The sequence below is a fragment of the Chaetodon trifascialis genome, chromosome 12 (genome assembly GCF_039877785.1).
Source record: "Chaetodon trifascialis isolate fChaTrf1 chromosome 12, fChaTrf1.hap1, whole genome shotgun sequence".
Classification (NCBI taxonomy): Eukaryota; Metazoa; Chordata; class Actinopteri; order Chaetodontiformes; family Chaetodontidae; genus Chaetodon; species Chaetodon trifascialis.
In genome coordinates, this window is record NC_092067.1 from 8,181,230 (window position 1) to 8,198,434 (window position 17,205).

Consider the following 17,205-nt stretch of genomic DNA (forward strand, 5'->3'; position numbering starts at 1 on the left):
TGAATGCGAATCTGTCTGCATCAGCAGCTGGATTGTATTTGAAAGCATAATCCAGTTTTATCTATTCAAAACTGGACAACAGCAGCCACATAAATGTTTAAGGAATGCACCCCAAACAGTCGGCAATTTTGGAAAATATTACTTTATTTACCTCAAGTATTAACATGGACTCTGTATCTGGACTTTTTGTTTGGATAAAGAGAAAGTGGTGTTAATGCTGAACCTACTGCAAATGTAAGCACATTGTACCATAATCTTGTTTCATCTTTTTAATATTTTCCTGCTGGCTGTGTGTTGTATTTTCATTTCTACCAGACCCAGAAATCTTCTGCTCCACCTTTTGGCTTCTAGCCACAAACTCTCACACCCTCTGAATGGCCTCTTCTTTGTGAGACTGTCTTCCCAAGACAATCTGAAGTATTGGTCTTTTCAGCAAATGCCCCCAAAACAACATGCTGTATTAATTGTTACACTTACACCAAAAGTGGAACTAGTCTGTAGATGGAGGTGGCTGAATGGGTCAGTTAAATAGTAGATTTTCCTACCAAACAACACACCCTCATCGTTAAAAGGCTGAATAGGTTGTTTGCCAGTGACTCTCAAAAAGCCTGATTAGTAGACTTCATTGTGCTGGATCTTCATCGTCTTGGCTTTGAGACAGCTGCAGTGTGGTTAGGTTCAGGTCAAACTCAACCTTCATCATACCAGCCCTCGTCATCATGTGGTTCTCAAAAACGGTTGTCCTTTGCTTTGGTTGGGTTAGATTTAGAGAAGATCATGGTTTGAGTTCAAATAAGTAAACTACTGTTACATACATGACATAGCTTAAGTGTGTTATAAGTCAACCTTGACTTTTGGGTTCATGTGGGGTTTGGTGTCCTGGGTGAAAGTCCAGTGTGTTTTAGAAGGTACAGACATGTGATGCTATCCTGCTGATAGTAGCGTCAGATCACAGAAAGTTTCCATGTGTGGTTCTGGAGGGGTTTGACCAACCGAGCATTTTGTCATTTAATTTGGAGGACTCTTGTCCAATGAGCATCTTTCATGCGTGGTTCTTCCTGACCTCTGAAAGTAGTTATTTAATTCCGCAAACTCATCAGGAGAACGGCTACACATCAGATTCTGTTTGGGTAGGCTGCTGCATTGACTATCAGTAAGGTGTTGGTTCACCTCAACCATCCAGAGCAGCTTCAGTGCTCCTTGTCCTAGAACCCCATGTCTCTGAACTCTGTCTCTGCTGGAGGGATGAACACCTTCCAAAAGGTATTCTCTTATTTGGTGTATTGTTGTTGGTGGTGGAGACTGCCAGCATGTTGCTCCCAAATTCCCCATAGGCGTTCAGCTGATGAAGGTCATGATTCTCATAATTCTTCGCCCGTGAGTGAGCCCTTGTCACCTGTGTTGAAGCTATTCATTCAAAAACATAGATTGCAAAATGGTATTCAAGCAGTGTCATTAAAAATGTTGCTCTCTTGCTCGTCTTTTTGTTGTTGTTTTGTTTGTATATAAATGAATGTTATCTCATGGACAACTGTCCGGCGCAGCCAGAAAACAACTAAAAACCAGCCATGTTGAAACCTCTAATGGGTTGTGGAGAACAGGCTTCCTCCCCCTTCCTGTAAAATATTCCTCCTCCCCTCTTTGGGTCAAGATTGTCTCCCCCCCTTCAGCCCTCCTCCCCTACTGTTTTTTTTTTTTTTTTAACTGGCTGCAAATTCACTGCTGTTCATTACCCTGGCAGGGTCAATTCCCCAAACAATGTGTTTGGTGTCACAATAAAAAGGGTGTTTTTTATGGCGTGTAGCAGTAAAATGCTATTAAACAGATAAAACACCGGCAACGAGCATCAGGAGGATTATAAAAGGAATTGCCTTGATAAACTCCACATATCTGCGGGATGACACACCAGCAGCTCTCCTCTCTCTGTCACTGGGGAGGAGGAGGGGAGGCAGAGACCGAGGAGCACATGGTCAGAAAGTTTCCACAGCGCTACAGCGCCACCATCTGGGGACATTAAGAGGAAGCAGGCTGTCTGTCTGTCCTGTGTCGCGCTCTGGTTCCATGAAAGAAAAAGGGAAAATCCTGTCAGATTAAATGTGACATTTTCCATTCTGAGGCTTGACAGGAGGACAAGACAGACATAAAGAAACACTTTTAACTGAAAGGGAACATTGCTCTTTGTGGTTTTGTTGCAGTGTTGTGACATCACAGTGATTTATCACATCTTAATGAGGGTGCTGTACTTTGAATTCGGCCAGATTGACTGTTTGTGTGTATTTCTACATATATGTGTCGATGTGGTAGTGCTGTCTCTATTATTAATGTAATAGATGTATTTTCTGTTGTGTGGTGGAGAATCTTGTACCAAGGTTTAATTAAGTATACCACCCTGAGGCAAAGCGCCGCTCAAAATTCTAACCGAGGATTAGATATCATAAAAATGGTTTGAGTCCCCCGGTGGAGGTTAGAATTTGTTCAAATAAAGCTCATTCTCCTCAATATCACCATGACACAGAAGAGAAAACCTGCAGTCCTTGCCGTTGTGTTTTTAGCTCTTCAAAACTTTCAAGAAAATGTTCGTGTCCCTTACGTAAGGTGTGTGTGTGTGTGTGTGTGTGTGTGTGTGTGTGTGTGTGTGTGTGTGTGTGTGTGTGTGTGTGTGTGTATTGTGTGTGTTTGTTGTTTTTTTTCCAAGTGTACCTGCAGAGCTACTCTACTGTGTGCATAAAAATGGTCTTATGCTTCCCTCTCATGGTTACAGTGAGAACAACTTCACCAAAATAGGCCGTTTCATAGCAGACACCTTGGCTTGCCACACCATAAAAAAAAGCACATTGAGGTATGTGGATGACTATGGAAGCCAAGGACCACTGTAGTTACAATTAATTAATTTATTTATTTATTTATTTTAATGCTGTTAATTAGAAGTGAGACAATGACATAGTCAAGGCATTACCACGAGGAAACAAGGTTGTTTCTTCTCATTAGTTAGAATGTAATGATACAGTATGGCATGCCAGCATGCATGGATGGCGTATTGACAACTGTAGCAACTGATTTATGATGAAAATGTCAGATCAAGGATCCATGATTGGTCAACAAGCATATGCAAGCAAAAAATGACCCTATAAGTCGTTTGCAACGAGGTTAATAAGACCCATATTTGACCCATGTTTGTTGTTAGGGGGTGACCTCTAGTGGCCATAGTAGTTACGACAGGAGCAAATAAACAACTTTGTACAAGGAAGACTAGACTTGGGTTATATCACGTATGTATCAGTGATGAACTTATTTTAACCCGTGAGCTTTTCCTAAACCTAACAAAGTAGTTTGATGCCTAAACCTAATCAAACTGTGAAAGTTCTGACAACATTAATGACATGAGGATGAACGTCCGGTGTGATGAAGGCCCACCTTTGCATCTTGTCGCTGGTACTTTGGGAGTCATTGGCAATTGACCTATTCAGTCATTTAGGTATGAGGATGTGTTGGATCAGTATGTCACGCTGTGCATCAGTCTTCTCTATTTATATACATGTTTTTTATACCATCCAAACAACCACCAATATGGGTTCTCTCTTTCAGTTCCCATGGATCAATGAGAATTCTTCTGTTTGTAGCCTACTGGACAGTAAGTTAACACATGTGCTCACTTGTTGACCACTTATATTTATGTAAGCCTATATCTTACAATATTGAGCCATATTGTAAATATCCTCATATCAATTCACAAGGGAAAACACTCTTTAAAGAAATGACAAAAGTTCATATAAAGCTCATGTGGTTTGTTTTGAACCACCCCACAGAGCAGTGTGAGCCTGTCACAGTCCACTCTGATGAATCGTATGAAGTCGTTTTCTTGCAATAAATTTTCTTGTTATGTTTAGAGATCTGCCTTTTCTTTTCTCGAGATAACTAAAATAAACTAAGCTTTGATAGCAAATTAAGTAACTCGTGATCTCAAGACAACGCCATTAAAAAATAAAAACATGACCATTTTCAGCTTCCATAGGTGATGAATTGTGTTGAGTAGCAGAAGTATCTCTTTAGAGATTGTTCACTTAGTTCATGTCACAGTGATTTACACCAGCCAGATGGTGACATGGTGTTGCAGTGGTCAGCACACAGCAAGAGGGTCCTAGGTTGTAACCCGCCGGGCATGTTCTCCCAGTGGTTAACTGCAGACTAAATTGCCCATAGGTGTGAGTGTGAGTGTGAATGATTGCGTTGTGATGGACCCTGCTTCTCACCCAAGGCCAGGCTCCAGCCTCCTGACACTACAGAGCGCACAGTGAGAGTTCACTATCTTATCCCTAAAGCTGCTTCCTGCTGTCACCTGGTAAAATACAAAGCTTATATGATTTATCTTATGAACTATAGATCAAGAGAAGGTTCTTCATTTCAAAGAACAAGAAGCCCAAGGGCCTGGAGCACTCTATTGTAGTATAGGACCCCAAATACAGCACTGTATCCTAGCAGTAGTATTTTTTAATACACCAGATACTGTATACAAGTACTGACTGTAAACCGTCAGTAGGAATTAAAAACTCTTTTTCCTACTCGACTCAAACCAAAACTATCAAACTAAAACTATCCTCATAACCGCATTCAGCTAAAAGTAAAATATCTGCATGATGTGATATAGGGGTACCAAACGACCCTTTAAGCTGTTAATAAAAGGCCTCGGGTCCAGCTTTTATGACCACCGTATTCAGCTAACAGATTGTTGTTGTTGTTGTTGTTGTTGTTGTTGTTGTTGTTGTTGTCGTTATATAATTATTATATCAGCTTATAAACTGCTTATTGTAAAATGCTGTCATTTTGCCAAACGCTTCACGAGGCACGAGGGTGTCGTTGTGATTCGCTTCTGCTCGGCATTTTCCGCCCTGCTCCGTCCGCGCGTCGGTAATTTCCGGCCAGTGTCGCCATCTGCTTTCTCGTCCTTCTCCAATCTCCGTGTTGTTGTTCCCGGTGACGCGGCGGAGGTGTAGCCTGACGCGGGCTCTTACGTGTCGGCCAGAATAAAAGTGGAGCTCCGGAGGCCTGGGAGTGACGAAGGGAGTCTGTATCGGTAAGGACGGAGTGGTGTCCGGGGCTCAGAGAGACGGGACGCGGCCGTAGAAAGTGTCGGTCTGGTCGGGTTCGGCCCGAAGGAAACAAAGAGATCATGGCGCCGCGGTGTGTTTGTAGCAGGATGGAGGGAGGGGAGGCTGCAGCTGTTTGAGAGAAGCGGAGCAAACGCATGGCTTCGATAGCGGACCAGGAGGGACAGTTTGAGTGTTAACACCTCTCACACTGTGACAGGACTTTAGCGTTGTTGCGCTCAGCTGTCACATAATGCCGCGGCGTGCAGAGCTTCATGAGCGCACATTTGCGCCGTCTTCCCCTGAACGGCGCATTGAAAGCATCAGCCGCGACACGTCCAATTCTTTCTGCTACTTGCACGACTTAATTTGATGTTTTTGCCCTCATGTACATTATTTGTGATTACACACCTTCTGTCATCAACCCTCGCTAACCGATCATGATCTGTCCTGTCATGATCATGTCCTGTTTTTCATCCATTCGTGCCACCGCGGGCCGTCGCGTTTGATCGCGCGTTGAAAACATGAACTCGGGCCTTGGGATTGAAGGCGCATGTTTTATTTGCGCTCAGATGAAGTTTGAATGTTCTCCTCATCTCCCGGGATGTGACCGGTGTGCGCTGAGGGGGGCGTTGCCAGGCCATGTGGCTCTGCTGTCACACACACACACGCGCGCACACACGGAGCATCCAAGTGATTTTTGAAAAGCAGAGGGAGAAATGTGTAAAGCCAATCATGCAGCGGAGGGAAGCTACGCACAGTGTGAGATCACAGTGAGCAACACGTCCCCGATCAGCGTTCACTGCTCAGCCTGCGAGTCAGCGGAGATCACATCTCTGAGCGCAGGGAGATCACATCACATTCATTAGTTTCTCTTCCATCACTTGTTTAGATGGAATTGAATCTGCAGGTGACTGTCACTAACAGGCCATACAGGACTATAATCTATTATTATTAAAGTTAAAATGTCTTAGTCCATGAAAACCAAAAAAACTTTTATTGTAATTTCCTATAATTGGTTAACTGCAGAGTTAGAATGTTTATTGCTTGAACTATTTGTTGTCTCTTTAGAATAATTAACTAAGGGTCTCAGTCATAGTAAGAATGATTTAAATGCCATGTCAGCTTTTAGGGCTCATTTAGCAATTTTATTATTAACAGTTTGGGGAAACTTTTTGAGCTGCTGTACTGATAAGAGGTTATTAGCATTAGTGTCCTTCCCTATATGAGCTAATCAGCCAGTAGGTGTCATCAGGACTTTGTAATGTTTAATTGAAGTAGCCTTTAGACATTTGAGGAGTAGACTTGATGCGATCAGATTTTTCCCCTGCTCAGATGGGCTGTCACCATCTTTTTCTCATAAGGCCAGCTTTACAAAAACCTGACCGTGCTGGCGATGGCGAAAGCTTTTTCATGAGTGATGCATCAAATGTGTCACGGCCACATGCTGTAATTGTAACAGTGGAATCGCTCCATGGTGGTGACTTGTGAGAACAGGATGTAACTGGATGCTAGCTGGTTAGGGCTGGCCATGAAAGGTATCATTCGAACTGCTGAAAAGATATTTAACTTAAAAAATCGTGTACATGTTTCAGGTTTGGCAGAATACAGGAGACAGCCTGCAGGAGACAGGGACAGATTGGGGGGAGAGTCTCAGTGTTGGTTAGATCAAGTCCTTTCCTGGTTATCTCTCACTTTTTCGTGAACGCGTCAGTTGTTTTTAGTGGTGGCAGAAGGTTGTAAACCAAAAGAGAAAATGTCTTGCTGCTTCCCATGGACTCACAACACTGAAATACTCCCTTTATATGTTTTACTTTAGAGTCAAGCCCAGGTTTAGTCTTCTGATTGTAGGCTGTGCCTGCTGTACCACTGCACCTCATTCTGGGCTTCAAGATGCATTCTTCACTTGTTTTTTTCTAATATATGTAATATTTGTTGTTGAATACCTTCTAATACATGCAAGACCATTCATTATTTTATTTAATTAAAAAAAACAACGACAAAACAGCAGTTCAAACAAGGTTGAGCTGGTCACAGTTGATCTACCATGTTATCTCACTTTGAGGTAAGATAAATTTAGTAAAACTGTTGTTGGTCACGGTGTAATAAAATTTGATTTTGAGATTAGGGGTGTATCTACAGTGAACGTGATCCTTCAGTGAAGAGCACAGAGGACAGAGGTTGTGTCCTTAATGTCTTAAAACCCTTCTTTTCTATTTCAATGTCCTCCAGGAGCAGTGTTCTGACATTTTGTCTGATTTTTTTCCAAAGTGACTCACAGCATTATTAACCATGAATGGATGCAGATGTGCGCACGTTCGGCCTCTCACACATTTCAGCGCCCATGACTTCATGCTGAATGTTACGACTTTACGACCGTGCAGGAGGAGATGACCAACTCTCCCACTGACTGTTCTTTTCCTGTAGACTAGAACCTGGTTTCGTGGCCATCAAGGGGATTCCCAACATTTTTAGATTGCAGGAGGTTCTTTGAGGTCAGGAGATCATTCCTCTATGATAAATATTAAATTAGATTATTAGATTAAAAAACAAATGATGGCTCACATGACTGCAGTGAGCTGAGCTAAACATGCCATAGCCTGGCTGAGAGGGAGTCTGGGCTCTGTGGGAAGGCTGAAAGTCCTGAAATTCAGCTAATTGTTCGCAATTTCTTTTTTATAGCATATTTCTATTGTGTGTGTTTGTTTTTAACTTGAAACGGTTTCCTGAGGTTGCATCACACAAGCCACTGGCAACCCTGATGCTGAAGGTGCTGCGCCTGCAGCTCCACTAGAGTTCAGTTTTAACAACTTCTCTTCAAATCTTCATCCTCAGCTCAGCCCATGAAGATGGAGTCAGCAGTGGAGGCTCAGGGGGTGGAGACTGCTGTGACTGAGACAGAGAGCCAGCAGATCACCCAAGCACAGATCGCTACTCTGGCACAGGTAACACACAGTGGTCACATCACGACCAGCCTCTCAGTCAGTGTGAGGTGTGGCTACTCAACTTCTCCAAGTTTGGCTGAGTTTGTTTTGAAGAAATCTTAAAGATACAAAGAATGTGGCTCACTTAGCAAAACCAGTTGAGGGTCAGCAAGAGCAACTGGTTTCCAAACACTGAAAAATAGCGATTTTGAAGGCCACACATGTTTAACAAATAGTCTGCGTTAAAGAGCACGTGGCAGGTCAATTCAATTCAATTCAATTCAATTTTATTTGTATAGGGCCAAATCACAACAAAAGTTGTCTCAGGACACCTTCCATACTGAGCTGGTACAGACCAAGCTCTTTTATCTACAGAGACCCAACATTTCCCTCATGAGCAAGCACTTGGCGACAGTGGCGAGGAAAAACTTCCTTTTAACAGGCAGAAACCTCAGGCAGAACCAGGTTCTGGGTGGGCGGCCATCTGCCTCGACCGGTTGGGTGAGAGAGGGAGAGCAAGAGAGAGAGAGTGAGACAGACAGAGAGAGATAGACAGAAATGCAGAGACAGACAGACAGACAGACAGACAGACAGACAGACAGACAGACAGACAGACAGACAGACAGACAGACAGACATGCAATCACAGTAACAGTGACAGTGGATGTAATAACAGCAGTAGCAGTTGCAGTGGATGTCAGGCAGGGCCAAGGCAGGAGACACAGCTGCAATCCACAATCCAGATTCAGCCACTGTCCATGGGAACCTGCAAGACGACAAAGCACAGAGACTCCGGGGAAGGAGCTAAGTTAGTAACACGCCATGGTAGGACATGAAAGCGTGCAGATGGAGAGGGACAGAAGGACGGAGGAGCTCGGTGTATCTTTGGAGGTCCCCCGACAGTCTAATCCTATAGCAGCATAACTAGGGGCTGGTCCAGGACAAGCCTGAGTCAGCCCTACTGTAACTATAAGCTTTATCACAAAGGAAAGTTTTAAGCCTACTCTTAAATGTAGAGACAGTGTCTGCCTCCCGGACAAAGACTGGAAGATGGTTCCACAGGAGAGGAGCTTGATAGCTAAATGCTCTGACTCCTGTTCTGCTTTCTGAGACTTTAGGAACCATAAGTAGACCTGCATTCTGGGAACGCAGTGTCTGAGTGGGGTAATAAGGTACTATGAGCTCTTTAAGATAAAGAAGGTGCCTGCCAATATATGGCTTTGTAAGTAAGGAGGAGAATTTTAAACTCTATTCTAAACTTTACAGGGAGCCAGTACAGAGCGGCTAGTATTGGAGAAATATGATCTCTCTTCCTGGTTTTTGTCAGAACACGTGCTGCAGCGTTCTGGAGCAACTGGAGAATATTCAGCAACGAATTTGGGCAGCCTGATAGTAAGGAATTGCAATAATCCAGCCTGGAAGTTACGAATGCATGGACTAGTTTTTCTGCATCATTTTGAGGCAAAATATGCCTGATTTTTGCAATATTACGTAGGTGAAAAAAGGCAGTCCTTGAAATTTGTTTTACATGGGAGTGAAAGGACATGTCTTGGTCAAAGATAACTCCCAGATTCTTTACAGTGGTGCTGGAGGCCAGCGCAATGCCATCCATAACTGCTATGTCATCAGAAAGTGACTTTCTAAGATGTTTAGGGCCTACTACTATAACTTCAGTTTTGTCCGAGTTTAGCATCAGAAAATTGCAGGTCATCCAGGTCTTTATGTCCTGAAGACATGCTTGTAGTCTAGTTAACTGACTGGTTTCTTCTGGCTTCATTGATAAATATAGCTGGGTATCATCTGCATAGCAATGAAAATTTATTGAGTGCTTCCTGATAGTCTTACCTAAAGGAAGCATATATAAGGTGAATAGAATTGGTCCAAGCACAGAACCCTGCGGAACTCCAAAGCTGACTTTAGTGAGCACAGAGGAGTCGTCATTAACGCGTACAAACTGAGAGCGATCTGACAAGTAGGATTTAAACCAGCTTAGCGCAGTTCCCTTAATGCCAATGAAGTGTTCCAGTGTCTGCAATAGGATGCCATGGTCAATGTTGTCAAATGCAGCACTAAGATCCAATAAGACTAGTACAGAGACAAATCCTTTATCAGATGCAATTAGAAGGTCATTTGTAACTTTAACCAGTGCTGTCTCTGTGCTATGATGTACTCTAAATCCTGACTGGAAATCCTCAAATAAACTGTTATTGTTTAGAAAGTCGCACAGCTGATTGGCAACTGCTTTCTCAAGAGTTTTTGAGAGAAAGGGAAGGTTAGATATCGGTCTATAGTTGGCTAAAACCCCTGGATCAAGAGTAGGCTTTTTAAGTAGCGGTTTTATCACAGCTACTTTAAAGGACTGTGGTACGTAGCCTGTTGATAAAGACAGATTGATCATGTCTAATACTGAAGAGTCACATCACTAATCAATTTCAGGTATCCATGACAACGGCCCACGGCTCAGCAACAGGTCCCACAGTAACGCTGGTCCAGCTTCCCAATGGACAGACGGTCCAGGTCCATGGTGTCATCCAGGCCGCACAGCCGTCTGTCATCCAGTCCCCACAGGTCCAGGCTGTACAGGTAAACACAAACACACACACACACACACACACACACACACACACACACACACACGTATGTTCCCAGTTTTAGGTGTTTCATATTTAGCAACAGTATACAAAACAGCGAGAAGGTTTGTTTGGTGCTTTTCTCTCTGCTTTATTGATTTGTTTGTGTGTTCCAGATCTCCACCATAGCAGAAAGTGAGGACTCACAGGAGTCAGTGGACAGTGTGACCGACTCTCAGAAGCGCAGAGAGATTCTGTCACGACGGCCCTCATACAGGTAATTTGCATGCGTTTGTGTGTGTCTGCATTATTTCACATTAATAGATGTGAGACTTGTCCTTTTGCCACATCTCATGACATCACACTAACCCTGCCCGGCAGGTTTCGTGAGTAACTTCCGCGTCTTTTCGCCCCGACAGGAAAATCTTGAACGACCTTTCGTCTGACGCACCGGCTGTCCCTCGTATCGAGGAGGAAAAGGCTGAGGAGGATTCATCTACTGCTGCTGCCACGCCCGCAATCACCACTGTTACTGTCCCCACACCCATCTACCAGACCAGCAGCGGCCAATACAGTAGGTGACAGTTGGCTCAGGGCAGCTGGGGTGGTGAACTCCACCTGTCACACCCTCTGCAGGTGTTATAGTTTTATTATTATTATTATTATTATTATTATTATTATTATTATTATTTCTTGGCTGCTCTCTCCTGCTGTGGCTTCCTGCCCAAAGTACAGCATACAAAATAACCATACCATAATATGAAGAATGAATCCGAATGATTAAAAGACATTTGAAGTGTTCCTTCTCCCCATCTGTCCCTCTCACCAAACACACAGTTGCAATCACACAGGGTGGGGCCATTCAGCTGGCTAATAACGGTACAGATGGAGTCCAGGGCCTTCAGACTCTGACCATGACCAACGCAGCGGCTGCCGCCCAGCCTGGAGCCACTATCCTCCAGTATGCACAAACCAGTGATGGCCAGCAGATACTGGTTCCCAGTAACCAGGTGGTGGTCCAAGGTACTAGTGAAGTGATACTTGACTGTCTGTCTATCTTTTCTTCCTAATCATAATAACTATTCTAAAAATGCTAATAAACTTTGATTCTCCAAGTAAAAGCGGTTTTATCCAGTTTAACAGTCTCTGCTAACTACACCTTCCAGCTGCTTCCGGTGACGTCCAGGCCTATCAGATCCGAGCAGCCCCTGCCAGCACCATCGCCCCTGGGGTGGTCATGGCCTCGTCCCCTGCCCTCCCCACCCAGGGCGCCACCGAGGAGGTCACCCGCAAACGGGAAGTCCGCCTCATGAAGAACAGGTATGAACAGCAGGGGCATCTGTGTCTTTGTGTGTGTGACTTCAATAGACATGACCGAAATGTATCTCAGTGTACAGTGCCAGCAGAAAAGTCCTGGGGAACGTCCCATATCCCCCTACATGAATAAGAAAGACAAATTGTTTGTTATCCTTCCTACAGAGAGGCAGCCCGTGAATGTCGCAGGAAGAAGAAGGAGTACGTTAAGTGTCTGGAGAACCGGGTCGCTGTCCTGGAGAATCAAAACAAGACACTCATTGAAGAACTTAAAGCCCTGAAAGACCTTTACTGCCACAAATCTGAGTAGTTCCTGTCTTGAACAGCGAGCCGGGCAAAGTAGCATTTCAATTCTTTTAAAATACTTCGACTGTTTGATTCTGCCTGCCTGGCCTTCCAGTTTGCGCACGGCTGGCTATTTTTGATGAAGTCACCCCAATCCGGTTCAGCTTACACTACCTTCAGTGGGCTGTCACTATAATACATTTGAAATACACTAAATCTTTTTAGCATCAGTACACTCGTGTGTATCCAGGTCTGTGAATGCCTGTCACCCAGGTCTGATGATAGATATTAGTGAAGTGCTAACTCAAAGCCATCATCTAAAGGGTAAAATCAACCGCCAACAGCGGTTAACGTGTTGCTTCACGCACCTTTGACTGTGATGGCCAAAATATATGGAGCACGGCTGCGACATGTCATGTAGGCGGGGGGAGCAGAGTTTTATTTTATCTGCTACAAACACTCCGTTACATTGCTGGCTTGTTTGCACACAGTTGATCAGCCTCACTGTGTGCATATGAACTTTTCCTAAGTGATGATGCAGCTGGTTATGCAGGGTTTAAGCATAGGCTCTATTAACTGGTACTGAATTCATTAACTGCATCCTGTTTAACAACAGGATCATAGATAGGTGTTTATATGCAAATGAGCTATTTATTTTAGTCATTTTTGAATAGATTGTACTGGTTTTTTTTGCACAGTTCTGTGTAGTTTTTACTTGTTGGAGGGCCGTGTAGCCGCACTTGGAGGTAAAATAGAGATGAGGCTTCTGTGGTCAGTGTAGCAGCTTGAGTTGATTAGAATGGACATGTCATGCCACATCAGTGTCCCATGTATTTTGGCCATCCGATAGATTTGGCTAATACCCATATAAGTTACTATGAGACAGTACTCATCATGGCCTTTGTAGATATACTTACCTGGAGTTCCGTTAGGCTGAAGAATCATCCTTGAACCTTCTTTCAACCACAAAAAGACACTCCCTGTGGTTTCAAAGCTGTGCAAGGCTCACATTTAACTGGCCTTGCCGGTGCAGTCGAACATGCATGTTTACTGTGTAAGCAATAATGATCGATAAGTTGTCCTTGAAGCATCAGCATTGTTGCTATGGTTACCTGCAGTTTAATTTACCTTGCCTTCTGATTTCAAACAGTCGTTCAGTCGCGGCCTGAACTGTGTTTACGGTGTCCTGATACGCGATTTTACGGACACCTGCCAAATTTTCAGAAATGAATATTTCCTTTTGCCACGGTGACAATAACTTTCGCAGTGGTGAGTTCAGTGTGACAACAAGACCTAGCCTGTAAAAAACAGCACTGATTATGAAAACAACTGAGGACACTGAAGTTGTGACAATAGCTGATATTTGTGCCTCCTGTAAGCTACATTTTACAGTCATTCTTTCTCCAAAAACAGTTTGTACAACAGCTAGAACTCTGACATTTCTGCGTCAGGCAAGCTCAGCCACAGTTAAAAGCTTCGAATCAATTGTGAATCTCTACTCAAACCAACATTTCAAACACAAAGTCACTTGTATAATGGACTCTACAACTAAGTGGGCACAAACAAGTCGTTTTTTCTAAGTGTTTTTAAAGATGCTACCAACTGCCAATCTTGAAGGAAACTGTGTGTGTGTGTCAGCAGACAGTCAAGTATTACAGTGTGACATCACACTTTCCACTTCACTCACTCATGTTCTTCCGCTTCGCCACAACAGACGGTTGTCAGAGATGAAATTGATTGAAATGAGATTTTTACCGGGATGAGGTAAACACATTTTTAGAGTTTTGGCCAACCATCTTATTAGTTATGGTAAAATTTTACTCACTGGGCAGCATCAAGGGGCCATTTTATCTGGAAAAAAAAATCTATGATGTTAAAGTTGTTACCCAGCCTGGTTGATGGAAAAGAAAACTGTACTTACAGTCGTTCTGAACACAAATCGTTTCTCAAGGCAAAGCACAATTTTAATGGGCGTTCAGGTGTGTTCATGGTTTAGAAGATTGGGGATTTGTTTATAAGTCAGTGTCCCTGTGGCCTGCTGCGTCCCCAGATGTCAGCAGGTAACTGTGAGTAAAATGTTGTCTCGTGACCGATGGTGTAATGTCTAAAAGGATAGAAGAAGAGCCAGGTTGTATGAAAATGCACATATGTGGAGTAATTTTAACACCAGAGACTTGTGTGTTTTCCAAACCCAGTTAATATTAGAGAAGATCAAGCATCGTCTCATTGTGCCACAGTGAGCTGTCAGTCAGCCACTGTCAGTTTCCATGACGTTTCATTTTTCAGTGTTTTACAACATTGTGTCTGTTTTGCGATGTCTGTTCATGGTGGTAAGATGTGGATTCAACAACATGGGAGATTGCAGGGTCATTTTTGGAATATGTAGCAGATTGAATTCTTTGTGAAATCTACAGAAACTATACAGTCGGCACCAGTTACATGAGTTTAACACGAGCAATCCATGAAGATGTGCGTTTTGTTGAAAAGACAGTCGCTTTTCTGGGACTGTGTGACTTTTGAAGGATACCTGTATGTATTTGTCTGTTTATTTTTTATATTACTGTACATAGACTCTACAGCATGTGTAGACCTTGTGTATTTCAGTTTATTTGATATGAAAAATGTTCTTATGGCTTGTATGAAACCAACTTTGCATATTTGTAACATACATCAGTGTATAATAGAAGACAATGTATGTGTGTAATCATGTAATCCACCAGGCCTACCACCATCATGGCAGCTAAGTGTACAAGAAAAGGCCTTCGCTGGAGATGTTATGTTTTGGAGTGCTGTTCTGTTTCAGATCAACAGTGTGTGTTTGTAGAGAAGAGCAAATCTTTTTAGGGCACTTGGGATCCACAACATATATCAGTTTCATAAATTGCTTTTCATTTTTATATTTGAAAACTGCACAGCAGAGCCCTTTGGTGGCGTCAGATTCAGCCACGAACGGTTCTGTTTTTAACTGTAAACGTATTTTTTATCTCATAGGCCAAAGCATAAATTGCTCCTTTTTTATATCAGTCAGTTAATCAAATGAAAGCACAATTTTTTTTGTTCCACTGTCGCCCTTTTTATGGTCATTTTATTGTACTTTCACTGCATTTATTTTACTACAAAGCTACATTAGATTATTCATTTCTTATCGAATGACAAAATACAAAATCTGAGTTAGTTCCTGAGTTAATCCTCAAGCCAAGGATCAGCTCACGAGTCCTCTCTAAGATACTGTATGATTTTGTTAAATCCTCCAGCTCACTGTTGGTGTGTGAAACTTGGTGCACTCATAGAGTTACAGCCTGGTAACTTTTATTTCTGAGCAACGTTCAAGTTCACTCATGACCGTTCTTGGAAACAGCAGTTTGGCAAAATCAACCTAACTCTATATACTATATGGGTGTGAGATAATAACTCCTGTCTCTGTTCAAAGGTTAGTTTGGTTGAAAGCTCCAGAAGCTAGTCAGGGGACCATGAGTTAACATGTATTGTTTCTTTAGTTTTATAAAAGCTCATCAGTTCATGGTAGCTTTGTCAGTTTTATTTTTCTAGTTTAAAACATTTCGATATTGTACAGTATAGACAGTATGTCTTTGTAATGTATAGAGGATAAAAGAGTTGGATTAGCTAAAGAAGTTCTGCAGCACCTCATATTTTGAGTAATTCAGAAGGCTTTGAATGAATCATCTCATACATGTTGGATGAAATGAAGCCTGACAAACCACACCTGTGGCCTCGCTGATTGTAAAGCTGACTATTTAGGAATAAGGGTAATCAGTGCCAGGGGTTTAACATTGTGTGTGGGGCTGGGTAGCACTCCAAAACTTCTGCCATCAGATACCCTGAGATGAAAACTTTTGTAAGTGTCTTCTGACAAAAATCACTCCCACCTCTTGTAATTCACCATTCCAGTGCTGGTGCTGAAAAATAAATCTAGTAATAATCTTTTTCTGTTGATTTGATATCGTGAGCCCAACTTTGTGATGTGACGACACAATATCTTTCCAGAAAAACCAAAAGTGTTTTCATCTCTGTGCCAGAATAGTTTATACCCACAGGCCTCATTTGTGCATGAAACAGATCGATATCATGTGTGTAAAAGTATATATACAGTATATATATATATATATATAATTTCTAGAACAGTAATAATAACATTTTTCTAACTTTTAATGTGATCAGTTTATATATTGACACTTTTACAAGTTTAAAATGCCATGTATTGTATAATATCTTGGAGAGACAAGGTCATCAAATTACTGTTTGTTTCAGCATTGTCACATAACATAATACCAGCCCATGATTTGAAAGTGCTGTTACTCTGACATTACATCACTCTTTTGTAAACACTTGCTATGTTGCAATAAACTGCTCTTGAAGATTGTTCTGTATTTTATTGTTAATCACTCAGATGAACAATACATTAATGACAAACAATAATGATTTCCAACTGCTCTGTGTTTTGTATAATGGATGATCACATGGTATTTACTATTCTAAAAAATTATTAAATCCCATTTTGAAAAGCTAGGTTATGTTCCCATTAATAGACATTTGGCTAAAATACTCCATTAGAAGTGAAAATTCTGCATCCAAAATTTGCTGAAGTAAAAGTATACAAGTGTTGCCAGTAACAAAAAACACTTGAACACATCTAAAATACTCACTATGCAAATCTCCTTTCAGGCATGATATTTTCATTATATTGGAGTATTACTGATGCACTGATGCTGCAGTAGGTCAAGGTGGAACTCAGATTTAACTACTCTGGGTAGTTAAATCTGTAGTAATGAATACTATTTTATAAAGTGATCTTAGCTATAGAAACTTTTTTTTCCTGCCTTTCATACAGAGTTACTCCTTGACTGCTTCATGAGCAAGGAGATACAGAAAAAATTAAGTACCAGACCCGCCTCCTTATCTGTGATATTACAGCTGATTGACAGGTACATACCGCAATAGAGGACGGGCTTCTGTTTTCACTGTCAAAAAAGGGTGTGGGTCGGCGATGATACAAAAATAGTAGCGTTGT

At 42.2% G+C, this 17,205-nt stretch overlaps 1 protein-coding gene across 1 annotated transcript; it reads left to right on the forward strand.

The window, feature by feature from the left end:
* Positions 1–4,948: 4,948 nt before the first annotated feature.
* Positions 4,949–12,426, forward strand: creb1b (cAMP responsive element binding protein 1b). Its single transcript, XM_070976006.1, has 8 exons — positions 4,949–5,071; positions 7,920–8,029; positions 10,444–10,590; positions 10,754–10,854; positions 10,997–11,151; positions 11,415–11,600; positions 11,744–11,897; positions 12,057–12,426. The coding sequence occupies exons 2-8, from the start codon at positions 7,928–7,930 to the stop codon at positions 12,199–12,201; spliced, it is 990 nt and encodes a 329-aa protein (XP_070832107.1). The 5' UTR covers positions 4,949–5,071; positions 7,920–7,927; the 3' UTR covers positions 12,202–12,426.
* The last annotated feature ends 4,779 nt before the right edge of the window (positions 12,427–17,205 follow it).

Excerpts from the sequence above, each read along its gene's own strand:
- creb1b (XM_070976006.1), top strand. The coding sequence starts at position 7,928 with ATGAAGATGGAGTCAGCAGTGGAGGCTCAGGGGGTGGAGACTGCTGTG. Across the intron at positions 8,030-10,443 it reads AGATCGCTACTCTGGCACAG|GTATCCATGACAACGGCCCA; the intron begins GTAACACACAGT and ends AATCAATTTCAG. Across the intron at positions 11,898-12,056 it reads GTCCGCCTCATGAAGAACAG|AGAGGCAGCCCGTGAATGTC; the intron begins GTATGAACAGCA and ends TCCTTCCTACAG.